This window comes from Pollicipes pollicipes, unplaced genomic scaffold, assembly GCF_011947565.3.
Source record: "Pollicipes pollicipes isolate AB1234 unplaced genomic scaffold, Ppol_2.1 Scaffold_4751;HRSCAF=5608_pilon_pilon_pilon, whole genome shotgun sequence".
Classification (NCBI taxonomy): Eukaryota; Metazoa; Arthropoda; class Thecostraca; order Pollicipedomorpha; family Pollicipedidae; genus Pollicipes; species Pollicipes pollicipes.
Window position 1 is genome coordinate 169,069 of NW_023596549.1, and position 14,624 is coordinate 183,692.

The 14,624-nt window shown below is 51.4% G+C and overlaps 1 protein-coding gene across 2 annotated transcripts; it reads left to right on the plus strand.

The window, feature by feature from the left end:
- The first annotated feature begins 1,561 nt into the window (after nucleotides 1–1,561).
- On the plus strand, nucleotides 1,562–11,249 carry LOC119099633 (brahma-associated protein of 60 kDa). 2 transcript variants are annotated; one of them, XM_037222702.1, is made up of 12 exons: nucleotides 1,614–1,649; nucleotides 2,676–2,744; nucleotides 3,037–3,205; nucleotides 3,375–3,432; nucleotides 3,646–3,754; nucleotides 4,138–4,282; nucleotides 5,005–5,178; nucleotides 5,496–5,624; nucleotides 5,988–6,161; nucleotides 6,557–6,754; nucleotides 7,538–7,744; nucleotides 10,340–11,249. In XM_037222702.1, exons 3-12 carry the CDS (start codon nucleotides 3,074–3,076, stop codon nucleotides 10,493–10,495), a joined length of 1,482 nt encoding a protein of 493 aa, XP_037078597.1. In that variant the 5' UTR covers nucleotides 1,614–1,649; nucleotides 2,676–2,744; nucleotides 3,037–3,073; the 3' UTR covers nucleotides 10,496–11,249. The 2 variants fall into 2 exon arrangements, with proteins under 2 accessions (XP_037078596.1, XP_037078597.1); XM_037222701.1 differs by lacking the exon at nucleotides 2,676–2,744 and having other exon boundaries at nucleotides 1,562–1,649.
- Nucleotides 11,250–14,624: the final 3,375 nt, after the last annotated feature.

Consider the following 14,624-nt stretch of genomic DNA (forward strand, 5'->3'; position numbering starts at 1 on the left):
AATAACAGAATGTAGTCCGGAGAAAATGAATAAGCTGCGTATATGCGCATACGTAGTACATGTAACTTTCTAGGGCTCTGCACAGTAAGATAGGCTCCCGCATACAAGATAGCATACTAAGAAACTTGAAATTTGATGGCCGGAATGCAAGGACCTTTTGGAGGCACCCTAACATTTAGGGAGTCTTACAACGATGCGTACCCTCCCCTCCCCCCTTGACGAAATCCGAGATCTGCCCCTGTATTCAGGCATTATGGCGAATTGTATTAGTCCTTATATATACTTCACAAATTTAAAGTCGTATACTGCTGACACCCTATCATGACAAACAACACACCCATCTTTGTTTTGCACCACTAGCTCGTCAGTTAGGGCTGTAAGGGTGTTGCGTTTTTGGCATGTTATGCTCAATTAACATAGTGTAACCATGGGAAGAGAAAACCATGGGAAAATGACCCAAAACACGCATTTCGCAATGAAATTTCTGAACGACACACACCCTCGGATTTAGGGAGTGAGGAGTGCTGCAATAAATTTGGTCGGAAAGCCAGTGCAGTGAGCTGCCATTGCAACATATTTTTTTATGGTTGGAATAACCTGCTATGCCGGAAGCGGGAAAGAGGAAGAGGCAATCGCGCTGTTTGCTATGAACATGTTTCGGGGGCAAGTTTATTGCGTAATTATGGCGTCATAGGTCAGTTGCATGTGCAAATTTTTCAGGTCTATGCTAATGTTAATCTTCCTAAATCATCCATGCTGACAGGCAAGTTTACATAATCATCAGCCATCAGTTGATCACGTTTACCAACCAGCTGGCTGTAAATAAGCAAGGAATCAAGGTTGTGCTTGAAAAAGTGTAAAGTGCTGACACCAGATCGAACAGGGCCTTAGTCTGTGGTCTGTAGTAGAAGGGAAAGCAAAGTTAAAAAACTTTCCCGTCAGCCTACACATCAAACGCACCATCAGCACGCATGACGTCACGCGTTCCAGCTGATAACAGTGCTAGCGACGGATCGAACGGGGCCCTGCATCCCCATATGCCCGAATTTCTGTAGGTGAAGGACTCAGATAAGACAGTAGGAATGGTATTATTCCTCGAAGGAAAACCAGAAGGAGATATAGTTGGGTTGATATTTCGGCAACATGCGTTCATCGAAACAATAGCAGATGTGAATTCAAAATTACCTGCCGATGACCCTACTCGCTATCCTAGTCATTATGGCATCGCGATTGCAGCCTTTGCTATATCAGGTGATATGCTTTTTGTGTAATTCTGGGAGAAATGATGAAGACATGCTGTCTCATATTTTATGCAAGTGCTTGTGTTCTTAAGTAGCCGTATTATGTATTCGTTAAGACTGAGCTCTTTCAGAACGCAAAACACTTAAAACAATCTTTGTATGGTGTTACTTTTTGCTTTTCTTTTCCTGATGTATTGTAACTTACGTAGGTGAAGTACTGTTGAAGAGATTTTCAAAGCTGGTAGCTACAATTTTCAAGGTCAGATTATCTGGCCGCCTTTGAACTATCATCTTGCGGCAAAATTGGCGGACAAGCCATTGGACGCCGGTACGTCGTTAGCCGTGGGCCGCGCATTGGGGTATAGTCCAACGGCTTGGTCCTACCTTGAAGCTTCATTCTTTGTTTCGGTATGAAGGCATCCGTGGATTGTATTTTTTTGTATCGTGCTATTTTTGTTTTTCTTTTATTGATGCATTGTATTCAGAGTACTCATGCTGATGTCGAAATAATTTTTTGACGCGGTTAATTGTATTCTCTAATTAGGTATGGACAGTGTTGACACTTTAAAGTCTGCTCATATCATTGTGTGCTCAAAGGAGCAATCAGATTTCATTTTGTTAAGAAGACCTGTGTCTGTTGCCTCACCTGTCCTGACCTGCCTCTAATGATGTGATGCCTCAAATATTGTTATAGTCTAGCCTGCAGAGATAATAAAGTACCTAAGAAAGCATTTGCTGAAATATAGAAGGATTGAGGGAATCATCACATCAATAATTTGGTCGCTCTGAAGAATATTTTTGAAGCATTTTAGGGAAAAGTATCACAAATCTCATCACTATTTGGCCTGGTTCAACTTCAGAGCACTGTTAGATTTTTGCATAAATGAAGTCAACAGAGTAAGAATGGATCAACATGGGAATAAATTTAATCTCAGCAGGAGTAAATTGCAACATTCTTTCTCAGTAATGGGGTTGAAGATGGTTGAAACAAGCTGCCCAATCAGGTTGTTAAAGTTAGTTTGCCCATTGTTCTTGAAAGTCGGGTGGGCTTGTAGCCTGCAAAAATTGTTTTTCAAACATGTTCAGTTTAGCGACAGACCACCTGTATAACAAGTAACATCATAGCAAGTGATATCCTGACAGGAAGCGACTTACCAGCATTAGTTTCAGAGCATGCATACCATAAGTTTGAGCACTGACAGTCGTGCTTTTCATGGTCATCACCAATGTCAGTGCGTGGACAGGCAATATTTGAAGGAATTGTGATGTTGTCCATGTTCTGTTAGGCCAAAATTCCCCCTTAACTTGATTATGCAAAGGTCAATATTCTTCACATCCTGGCCTATTGTAAGTTCAAAACACTGGTCCTTGTGCATCAGGTTCAGCTCACTTATGTTTGGAAGACATCCTGTGCAATGGACTAATCTTTTGCAGATTGGTAGACAAGAACCTTTCTCCTTCTAGCCCTGCCCCTCCCCCCAGTTCCTGTGCCATCCATTTCAGGTGACTGATGATATGCTTTTACTGTAATCAGTTGGGATGCAGATTTATAGTATGCACCACTTTTATAAGATACAGTGCATTTGATTTGTATTGTTTGAATTTTGTTGTATTACTGCTCTTTCTGCAGCCATTATGTCATGGCATTGTCATTACAGACTGTGTCATGTCAGGTAATATACTTTTGGTGTTATTCTTGCGGAAGCGATGTAGCCATGCTGGCTCGTGATGCATGTGAGCATTGTGTGTTGTGAAGTAGGCGCATTATGCTTTCATTGAGACTGTACTCTTCCAGAACACAAAACACCAAAAACCAGTCTCGCAGTGTGGTTATGGCACTACGACACAACTACCCACCACAAGATGGGCAACCACGTCCACAGATTGCTCCTCAGCAGCCTTGTTTTGGAACTCCAGGGACCCCTGTGGCTCGTACATATGGCAGTGGAGGATCTGCATACAATGTAAGTGCAAGTTATGGAACTGAAGCCAGGTCAATGGTAGTGATAGTAACACTGATTGTGGTCCAAATTGTTTGATATTTGTTACTTGCAAACATGTTTCACTATATATTATATCTGGGTTGTGTTTCAAGCATGGCTTGCATGCTATCACATTTTCATGTTCTTACAGGGAATGCAGCATGGACACTACCCATCAAGCAGCTCTCAAAATATGATGCAGCGATCAGGTATTGTACTTGCCCTTTTCACCAATGATGACAAAGTCATAGGTACCCCCCCCCCCCCCCCCCCCACATGATGCCAATAACTAGTTAATTTTAGCTCCCTTTGGGAATCAGTTAGAAATCAGGTGTGACGGCTGCCCCTCCCACTCCATAACTATAAATGAGCTGTGCTATATGTATACTGTGGACTTTTGCCAAAACACAGTGCCTTGACAGGTGGAAACATGGTGCAAAACCGGTACCCTGTGGTCCGACCGCAGCCAGGACCGCAGCCTATCAAACGTCCGTCGGATCAGAGAGGACCGCTCGCCCAGCAGGGTAAAACGTAAGCTGCCAATGTGAACTGATGACCACCGTGCCTAGCGACGACTGACGAGGCACACAGTTGCCCTTAGCACTGTTGGTCTAGTGTTGTTTGGTGGTGATGGTCTTTTGATGAAATGCCTCAACTTGGTCGTAACTCGCGGTGTTCTGAAATTTTCTGCATCCATGTGTGATATGGAAGGTTTTACATTCACTCTGAATTTCCTCATTACATGTATTATGTTAAGGAAGCCACAGAGTGGCATGCACTCAGCCCTATCTATCTGTAAGCTCCAAAATAAGCAGGATAGTGTTGTGATTTGATTGTGTTGTTGTTTGTCTGAGTCCATTGCCTTCTGCCGATCATTACGTGGCTCGAACCGTGCTCAGACCCGGTCATTTCAGCGTTAAGAAGCGGAAGCGGATGGCAGACAAGATCCTGCCGTGGAAAGTGCGGGACTTGGTACCCGAGTCGCAAGCCTACATGGACCTCCTAGCCTTTGAGCGCAAGCTGGACGCCACCATCATGCGCAAACGGCTGGATATCCAGGTGCGCATGCCATGTTGTGCACCTTTGTTGTGGAGTTTGCTGCTGAGTATAGGTTGTCAATATACGCCTTTGGGTATGGCACCACGCTCTGTTACAAAGACATCTGCTTTGGTTGGTGGAGCACTTGTGAAATCAATCGTTGTGATACGCTGATTGATTGTTTTTGTAGTGTGTGCAGCTGTTATGGGAAGAGGCGCACATTCTCTCGCCAAAGGGAGCAGGTGAAATCAGGGCTCAGGGCAGTGGTCGCAGCCAGCGATGTTTTCGTCATAATTTGTTTTTCTGAGATATGGCACCCACTGCAGGTGTGCATATTTCCTGTATGCAGAGCTGACCTTGCACAGCAATGTGGTATAAGGCTGTGGATCCATCCTAGACTTCTACACCTTCGCCCCGGTTGGTAGTCACTGCTCTGCCGGTTTTGCTCTCCGTCTTTCGCCGTCCACCTCCATATTCCTGCATCTCTCTCTCCCTCTGTATCTCACGCTCACTATCACTCGCTCACTCACTCACCCAGTCACTCACTCATTGTATCTGTCTCCCTCTGTCCGTCACCCTATGTATCTGTCTCCCTCTACCTCCATCTCCTTCTGTCTCTGTCTTCCTCTGTCTTTTTCTCCTTCTGTCTCTGTCTGCCCCTGTGTGTGGTTTCCTCTCTGTCTTTGTCTGTGTCTGTTTATGGCATTGTCGGCGCGCTCACCGCCCACGCCCCACCGGCGTAGGAGGCGCTGAAGCGGCCGATGAAGCAGAAGCGCAAGCTGCGCGTCTTCATCTCCAATACGTACTTCCCTGCGAAGGCGGCGGCCGAGGGCGAGACGGACGGCAGCGCCGCCTGCTGGGAGCTGCGCGTCGAGGGCAAGCTGCTGGACGACGGCAAGCCTGACCAGTCGGCCAAGGTGCGTTAAGACGCGGGGGGCTGCCCAGGGGGGGGGGGGGGGGGCTGTGGTGTGGGGTATATGACAGGTGGTGGATGCTGTTGGTGAGAAGTGGTGGGCAGCCAGGTGTTGTGTGATAGTGGTGTGGGTGTTTGTGCCATATGTTGCTTTGGACATCGAAAAAAATCGTTTAATTCAAGTGCCTGCAACCCCATTTTTTATGCTGGTGGTACCTGTTGTATGTACTGTATGCAACACTGTGTACTGTGTTTTGTCCGTAACCGTTCGTTTTGAACATCAGTCGGAACGCGCTAGATCGGTTTGTGTTCATTCTGCAGGGCAAGCGCAAGTTCTCTTCATTCTTCAAGTCATTGGTGATCGAACTGGACAAGGACTTGTACGGTCCGGACAATCACCTGGTGGAGTGGCACAGAACAGCTAGCACTCAGGAGACAGATGGCTTCCAGGTGAGACCTCACAGCCAACTATCAGGGTCAGGTCGCAGACTGGCCCCTGCAGGTGGGTCCAACTGGGTCCTCACTGGTGGCTGTGATGTTTGTGTACTGTGGAGAAGCATCCGTTGTGACTGGCAGGAGGCCGGGCTTCCAACTGTTATGAACAGATAAAACGAAAAACGTACAACCTCCTCATGTCATCTTGCAACCCTATGTAATGGTGCTTAGTGCTACAGAGTGGAGGTTGAATGTTACTGTGTGCTTGTGCAGTAAACTTTGTCTGCTTGTGAGCTCTGGCCTCTGCCTGTCAGCTCCATGCGCCATCTATGAGCTTCCGTGTGCACCGCTGACCGGCGCCTCCCCTGCCCTGACAAGGTGAAGCGACCAGGGGACCGTAACGTGCGCTGCACGATCCTGCTGCTACTGGACAACCAGCCGCCGCAGTTCAAGCTGGACTCGCGGCTGGCGCGTCTGCTGGGCGTGCACACGCAGTCGCGGCCCGTCATCACGCAGGCGCTCTGGCAGTACGTCAAGCACAACAAGCTGCAGGTGAGAGCGAGGCAGCGTGTCGGCGTCCAACGCGCCGTCCGACAGTTCGGCCGAAAGAGACACGGGGGAAAGTACAGCTGCGCCAGTGAGAGGCCGCGGGCTCGTGGCGTTCGTGTGTCATCCGTACAGTGGAATTGTGCTGTGCTTTGGTTGGTGTCATTATCTTGGGCAGGGTGTTGAAATGTGGCTCCCGGTCTGCTTTCTGGAAGGTGGCGCGTGTTTGGGGAAGGCCAGATAAGACGACGTTATGACTGGTAGCTACTTGGTGTGTGTGTATGTGTGGATGTGTGTGGTGGCCTTTCCCCATCCCTACCGTCGTGCAGAACGGTGGTCCCGTCCGCTGCCCGTCGCCTGGTCGTGTCGTGAGGCCTGACGCGCCGCCCCCGCCGCCGCAGGACCAGAGCGAGCGCGAGTACGTCAACTGCGACCGCTACCTGGAGCAGATCTTCCAGTGTTCGCGTATGAAGTTCGCCGAGGTGCCGCACCGGCTCAACTCGCTGCTGCACCCGCCCGACCCGATCGTCATTAACCACACCATCACCGTGGACGGGCCCGAGCAGAAGAAGACGTCCTGCTACGACATCGAGGCCGAGGTGCGAGCCGCCGTCGCTGGCGGCAGGCCCCTCGCCCGGCCTCCGGTGTTTATACGCGCCGACAGCCAAATGTTGATGTCGTGGGGTGGCAGTTATGACTGGGTGGCAGGGAGCGGGGCGGCGCGACCGCAGCGTGCTACGCAGTGTTTAGCGATCGTGAGACCGTGTTCCATTCCACGAGGCGGCGTCAGGATGAATGTAGTGGGGTATTGGCAGGTGTAAGCTGCAGTAGCAGTACCATGGTCATTGTTTTGCCTGCTAACCAGTCCCCTGCGCGACCGAGCCCGGTCTGTCTGCGCGTCCCGGCGGGGCCGCTGGGCAGGAACATATTGGGTAGTTAATACTCTTTTTAATGTTGTTTTAATGTTTAAACTCATTGCTGAATTCGGTGGTGACAGAGTATGAACTGGCTTCGTGAAACTCCCCTGCCCTAGCTCCCTTTGCTCTTCGGCATAACTCTGTCAGTTTTAGAATGCTTGTAACTGTAACTATGACGCCGGGCAGGAACCAAGTAACTGTGTAACTGTAACTGTAATTATGTAACTATGTGACAATGTAACTATAGCAATGTTAACTGTGATTGATGGTGCGCCGTCACCCCTGGTGGAAAGCAAGACCGTTATTATTTATACGGGGAATTCAACTCAGGCACTTATATCTCGAAGCCCAACGCCGTTAACCCTTCTACGGCATAGGTAATTATGATTTAGGGTTTTCGAGCGCATCCACTGCGAGGGGTCATGCAGCGGCCGCTGACGGCCCCGGCATACCTTCACCGTGCAGGTGGACGACACGCTGAAGGCGCAGATGAACAGTTTCCTGCTCTCGACGGCCAGCCAGCTGGAGATCCAGACGCTGGACAACAAGGTGCACGAGACGGTGGAGATGATCAACCAGTACAAGGTCAACCGCGAGTTTCTGCTGGGCTTCGCGCGCGACCCGCAGCAGTTCATCAATAAGTGGCTCGTCTCGCAGAGCCGCGACCTGGAGGTGGGTGCGGCGCCGGGCGTCACGCTCGTCGGGTCGCGTGTTGGAGGTGGGTACGGCGCCGGGCCGCCACGCTCGTCAGGTCTGGTGTTGGAGGTGGGTGCGGCGCCAGGCCGCCACGCTCGTCAGGTCTGGTGTTGGAGGTGGGTGCGGCGCCGGGCCGCCACGCTCGTCAGGTCTGGTGTTGGAGGTGGGTGCGGCGCCAGGCCGTCACGCTCGTCAGGTCGCGTGTTGGGGGTGGGTGCAGCGCCGGGCGTCACGCTCGTCAGTCGGGTGTTGAAGGCGGGTGCGGGGCCGGGCGTCACGCTCGTCAGGTCGCGTGTTGGAGGCGGGTGCGGGGCCGGGCGTCACGCTCGTCAGGTCGCGTGTTGGGGGCGGGTGCGGGGCCGGGCGTCACGCTCGTCAGGTCGCGTGTTGGGGGTGGGTGCAGCGCCGGGCCGCCACGCTCGTCAGGTCTAGTGTTGGAGGTGGGTACGGCGCCGGACCGCCACGCTCGTCAGGTCTAGTGTTGGAGGTGGGCGCGGCGCCAGGCCGTCACGCTCGTCAGGTCGCGTGTCACGTGACCTTATGGCCCGTTTCGTTGGGCGAGATGTGCGGCCAGTGACGTCACTGATGCGGCGCAATAGCGTCCCGTCCGGTAGGATAGTTGTGCTGTGTCGTGGCTGCGATTGAGCCATTCGTTCTACGTTTGGCTGGACGCTGTCACTCTGCTAGCTGCCTGTTACTGGGGCCAGGGCTTGTTCAGAAAGCTTAAGTATGACTTATCTATGCCTGATAATGTAATAGGATAATTGTTTTTTATGGAAAATCAAAAGAGTAAAGGCTCAGTCTCTGAATCAGAAAAGATACAGTCTCTGAATCAGAAAAGATACAGTCTCTGAATCAGAAAAGATACAGTCTCTGAATCAGAAAAGATACAGTCTCTGAATCAGAAAAGATACAGCCTCTGAATCAGAAAAGATGCAGACTCTGGATCAGAAAAGATTCAGCCTTTGAATCATAAAAGGTTTGGGCTCTGACCCAGGACAGATTTATCCTAAATCAGAAAAGGTTCAGTCTGAATGCACTAAAGCAGGGTCGTTTTTGTTGAGTCACAAAATGGCATCATGTATATTAAGCAACGTATTTTTCATATGAAATCTAGCACCGATTACTGCACTCCATTTCAATAACCCTGCATCCTGGACCTCATTTTCGCGCTCTCCGCATGCATCTCGGATCCCAGCACCACCACTTCCCCCCCCCCCCCCTCCCTCCCCCGCCCCTAACCTTAATACCGTCATCGTTTTATTAATGTCGCCTAAGTCTCCTGCGACGGGCATGACCTTGTCCGCGTCCTCCCGGTCCTCAGTTCCGTCCCGTCTTCGAACCCCTGACGTCCTGACCACCCCATCCCACGTCTCCTCTGGACTCAGCACCGCAGTATCAAAACCTCAGCAGTGTGCTTCTCCGGGCCACCATCACCCCTGCTCCCCCTTGTCTCCGGGCCATCATCTCCCCCGCTCCTCTTGTCTCCGGGCTATCATCTCCCCCCGCTCCCTGTGTCTCCGGGTCATCTTCCCCCGCTTCCCGTGTCTCCGGGCCACCATCAACCCCGCTCCCCCGTGTCTCCTAGCCATCATCTCCCCCGCTCCCCCGTGTCTCCGGGCCATCATTGCCCCGCTCCCCGTGTCTCCGGGCCACCATTGCCCCGCTCCCCGTGTCTCCGGGCTATCATCTCCCCCCGCTCCTTGTGTCTCCGGGCCGTCCTCTCCCCCGCTGCCCGTGTCTCCGGACCATCATCTCCCCCGCTGCCCGTGCCTCCGGGCCATCATCTCCCCCGCTGCCCGTGTCTCCGGGCCGCCATCAACCCCGCTCCCCCGTGTCTCCTAGCCATCATCTCCCCCGCTCCCCCGTGTCTCCGGGCCATCATTGCCCCGCTCCCCGTGTCTCCGGGCCACCATTGCCCCGCTCCCCGTGTCTCCGGGCTATCATCTCCCCCCGCTCCTTGTGTCTCCGGGCCGTCCTCTCCCCCGCTGCCCGTGTCTCCGGACCATCATCTCCCCGCTGCCCGTGCCTCCGGGCCATCATCTCCCCCGCTGCCCGTGTCTCCGGGCCGTCATCTCCTCCCTCCCCTCCCACTCCCCCGTGTCTCCGGACCATCATCTCCCTCCCCTCCCACTCCCCCGTGTCTCCGGGCCATCATCTCCCCCCGCTCCCCGTGTCTCCGGGCCATCATCTCCCTGCTCCCCGTGTCTCCGGGCCATCATCTCGCCCCGCTCCCCGTGTCTCCGGGCCATCATCTCCCCCCGCTCCCCGTGTCTCCGGGCCATCATCTCCCCCCGCTGCCCGTGTCTCCGGACCATCATCTCCTCCCTCGCCTCCCACTCCCCCGTGTCTCCGTACCATCATCTCCCCCCCCCCCACTCCCCGTGTCTCCGGGCCATCATCTCCCCCCGCTCCCCGTGTCTCCGGGCCATCATCTCCCCGCGCTCCCCCGTGTCTCCGGGCCATCACCTCCGCCCACTCCCCCGTGTCTCCGGGCCATCATCTTCGTCCGCTGCCCCGTGTCTGCCTGGCTGGCGTGCCACCCGTGACCGGCTTGGTCGCCGCTGGCAGACCATCACGGACGTGGTCGGCAACCCGGAGGAGGAGCGGCGCAGCGGGTTCTACCAGCAGGGCTGGGCTGGCGAAGCTGTCAACCGCTACTTCTACTCCAAGGTGCAGCAGAAGCGCGCCGAGCTCGAGCACGCATTGGGCGTGCGCAACGGATGAGAACGACCGGCATCGTCACAGGCGTCAGTCACAGCTTTTCAGCGATGTTCTGTCAGCGAGAGTTGAACCAAGCATTGCGCGGGCGTCGCTACCTGCCGATATCGTCAAATTGGAGGGCGGTGCTGGCGGCAGTTTTGCATACATTGTGCGCCCTCGCCCTCACCACCGTAAGCGAATGGTGGTGGACAAAAATGTAGATTTAGTCGCAGCACCGAAAACGCATTCGTTGATTGAGGCACACACTTCTGTTGACGGTGTGCTTAGCGCGTCCCTTTGCCTTCCATGACTTTTGCTGTACATCGGCGAACAGTATATACTCATTTGTCGACATGTGGTGGTGATGTGCCAGTGCCGATGTGTTCTGTTCCGCGGTAGCAAAAGGCTCATGTCCGTCGCGGGCGCACCTCCGTCCCCCCGGCATCCCGGCCGCGAAGTCCAGCAGTTGCACGCCTGGTCGTGCGCTGACCCCGTGGTGAGGTGCTGGCGCCATTGCCATCTGCCGAGGAGTGCAGTGAGCGCCACACGTGTGCGTGGCGTCCTGTATGTCGCGTTTCTAGCGGCCAGTGGGCACGGGTCAAGCGCTGCGCTGTCTTCCGGGGCCGTATTGCTGTCTCGCTCATGTTTGTGTTGCATTGGCTTGGAATGTGGTCGCGGTTGCGGGCATTTTAGCCTTTGCACATTACTGATCTCTCTATGCTGTTTACCTCACTTGGGCCGTCGTCTAATAAATGTTTGAGTTTATATCGGGCCACTATTTCGTAGTTTATTGCAGATGAAACACGGACTTCACGTAACATAAACGAGTGCGGACTTCGCCTTCCATCAATGAACTGTACGTTCACATGCCCATGTACCACTTTGTCCTCAAGGCGGGACTTGAGTCATATAATGAGGATGCCCTCTGAGATGTAGGTGCTTACGAAGCTCCCTAGATTATTTCCATTGGTGCGGTTCGCAGTGCCTCGTTTTTAATGTTCTCGCTTCCAGCTTGCGCCAACGCATTAAAAGATGGAATGATTCTGGGACGTGGTCGTGGATGAAAATCGGGTGAAGAGACTGAACGAGAGAGAGAGAGAGAGAGAGAGAGAGAGAGAGAGGGAGAGAGATTTATATATATATATATATATATATATATATATATATATATATATATATATACGTATGTATGATGCAACTACACACACACACACATACACACACACATATATATATATATATATATATATATATATATACATATATATATATATATATATATACATATATATATACATATATATATATACATATATATATATATATATATATATATATATATATATATATATATGTAGTACGCAACTCGGAGGCTTCAACCGCTGTGCTAATCATAATAAAGATGATCCGCACAAAATCGCTCATATATTCGTCGCTCTTTACATTGCTACGTTTCGAGGTATTATCGCAGCGTCAGAGAAGACTGAGTGAGACAAGAAGTAAGTTTTGGGTTTTCAAAGGATGACATTTGCGCAGTACTGCTGGAAAACATATTTTGGTATGGAGAACGCAAATAAAGCATGGCCAAATGAAGTAAACGAAATCCTATTTTTACTTTTATACGTATAAAATACACTGCTGGTGGGAACGCTACAAAGACAAACATGTTGCCACAATCACATCAAGAGTGCTCACCGTCCACCACCTAATAATTTAAGGGTTGTAGAAGAATTTGTTGAGGGCAAGAGAGGGCTCGTCAATGAATATACTTTCCCAAATTTGAAGGCGTTTTCTGTCATTGCACGCCGTAAAGTGTCGGTGCTGTCTGTCACCTGTGTCAATGTCCTGGCGTGTTTGTGTCCCACAGGGGCGGATCCAGGATTCCGTCAAGGGAGGGGGGGGCGAGCACGCAACATTGTGGGGCCCCCTGGGGTTCGGGGCCTCCCTAAAAAAATTATCCCTACATTTCAGTCAGTACATCTTGAGACAAGTCATGTTTAATATATATATATATATATATATATATATATATATATATATATGGGTACGCATATATGCATGTATGTATTCACTAATTCATCTATTTCATAAATACGAAAACCCATCTTACTGCGCGCGGCCTTACAAAGCTGGGCGTGCTAGGCATGCATACACATAGAGCTCACTCACTTTGTACATATCATGTTAAATGCTGTGATGTTGAGGCTAAGTGTTTCGGGACAACAGGCGAAATAAACTTGACTTAGCTGCTAACAACCATCAAAACCAACCTTGGACTTGATTCCTAGCTTATGTCTTTAGGGCTAGCCAGCTGGGCGATGTAATCAGTTGATGACTGTTGATTACTGCATAATTTTTCCAACGTTACAAAGGAGTGCAACATGTCCTGGTATTCGAAATATGTTAAGAACGTGATGCACAAGTATTATAAGTGTCACTCACTCCATAACCAAGGAAAAGGACAGATATGTCGGCGGCATGACAAATTGCGCTTAGCAATTGCTCTTAAAAATTCATTGGCGCGTACTCGACCGCTGCTCTGAGGCGAGGCCACCAAGACCAATAGGGACGAAACCTGAGCGATCATGGGTGCCGCAGGAGATCAACAAAGTAGCTCCCGTCAAGTATAGTGTCCGCAGAGCAAGCAAAAAGAGACAAACGTGGTGGGCCCATGAACGACCGGTAGTGCCTCGGCAGGCGGTCATATAAAGCCTCGGCCAGAGTACAGAACCCTCCGAGCGAAGGGAAATTATCCAAGATCATGAATGAATAGCCCTGTGCGATCAAGAGTGCGCGGGCGGGTAAACAACACGAGCCTCGATAGGAGTGAAGTAAGTGAAGAGTCTTCCGCAAATGAGACCAAATCAAAGTAGATGGCCTCCGAGCATGGAGTGTCTCCGTGCCTCACCTTATAAAAACCCTAGCAACAGCATTAGACCCTCCAAGCAAGTGGGAAAAGCCCGAGACTTAAGTGAAGGGCCCCTGAACAACTGAGTGTATCCTGGAATATGGGGCCTGGAAAAAGCGTGAAGAGCCTTTCGGGCGAATGGGGGGAGAATCCGCGGGGACAACCTGATTGGTCAGCAGTGCCCAGGTATGGAGGCGGTAGCGTCCTAACAGCACATGGGCCCTACGGGAAAATGCAGAGATCAAGGGAAACGTGGAAAGCTCCCTAGCGATCAGACTGACCCGGCAAATGAACATGTAGGGCCAGGAAACCAACAGCGCAATGGCTCTGGACAGCGTAATGAGCTCCAGAATTTCCCCCAAGCAACACTTTTAATCAGCAAAAAGTGATCTTGGTCTGCTTATGAGCTCTTTACTTTTGCCAACGATTGTTCTTGGCCCAAAGGCTTCCAAATTTGTTGTAAGAAAACTGCGTCCGTCCGGCCGGTTATGGACCCCTTCGGAGCCTTTAGCTTTCTTCGGCACGGTCCATGGGGCATGGTCTCGCGCCTCCCCTCTCCCAGCCCTCTGCATCCGCCACCGGCCCGAGCACCTTAATAGATGGGGCCCGCCAAGAGCATAGGGTCATCCATTCAAAAAAGAAATACTCACGACACAACGTGTAGAGCTTTGAATGATCGAGTGCGCCCGGTGAAGTTAACAGATAAGGTTCCCGAAAAGAGCGTAGAGCCCTCCGTTTAAACAGGAAGCATGCAAGGCCCAACGCAGAGGACCCCCGAATGATCCAGTGCGTCAGAGCAGGTTAACATATAGGACCCCCGTCAAGAGCGAAGAGCCCTCCACTGAAGCAGGGAGTGCCAAAAACCCAATGAAGAGTGCCCCCGAGTGATCGGGTGTGCCCGAGCAGATTAACAAATAGGGCTCCCAACAAGAGCGTAGGACCCTCCATTCGAATGGGAAACACCGAAGATCTTATTTGAATGGCCCCAGAATGAAAGAACGTGCCCGAGCAGCTTATCAGAAGGAGCTCGAGAAGGAAGTAGTGTCCTCCATTCAAATAAGAAGTACTCAAAACCCAGTGTGGGAGGCCCCGAAAGATGAAGTGTACCCGGGCAGATTATCAGGTGGCCCAGAGTGTAGAGTGTTAGAGCGAGTGTAGGACCCTAAATTCAAACACTAACACCCAATGTGCAGGGCCCCGACAATTCAGTGTGGCCAAAGCGGTGAACAGATGGGGTCCCCGAAA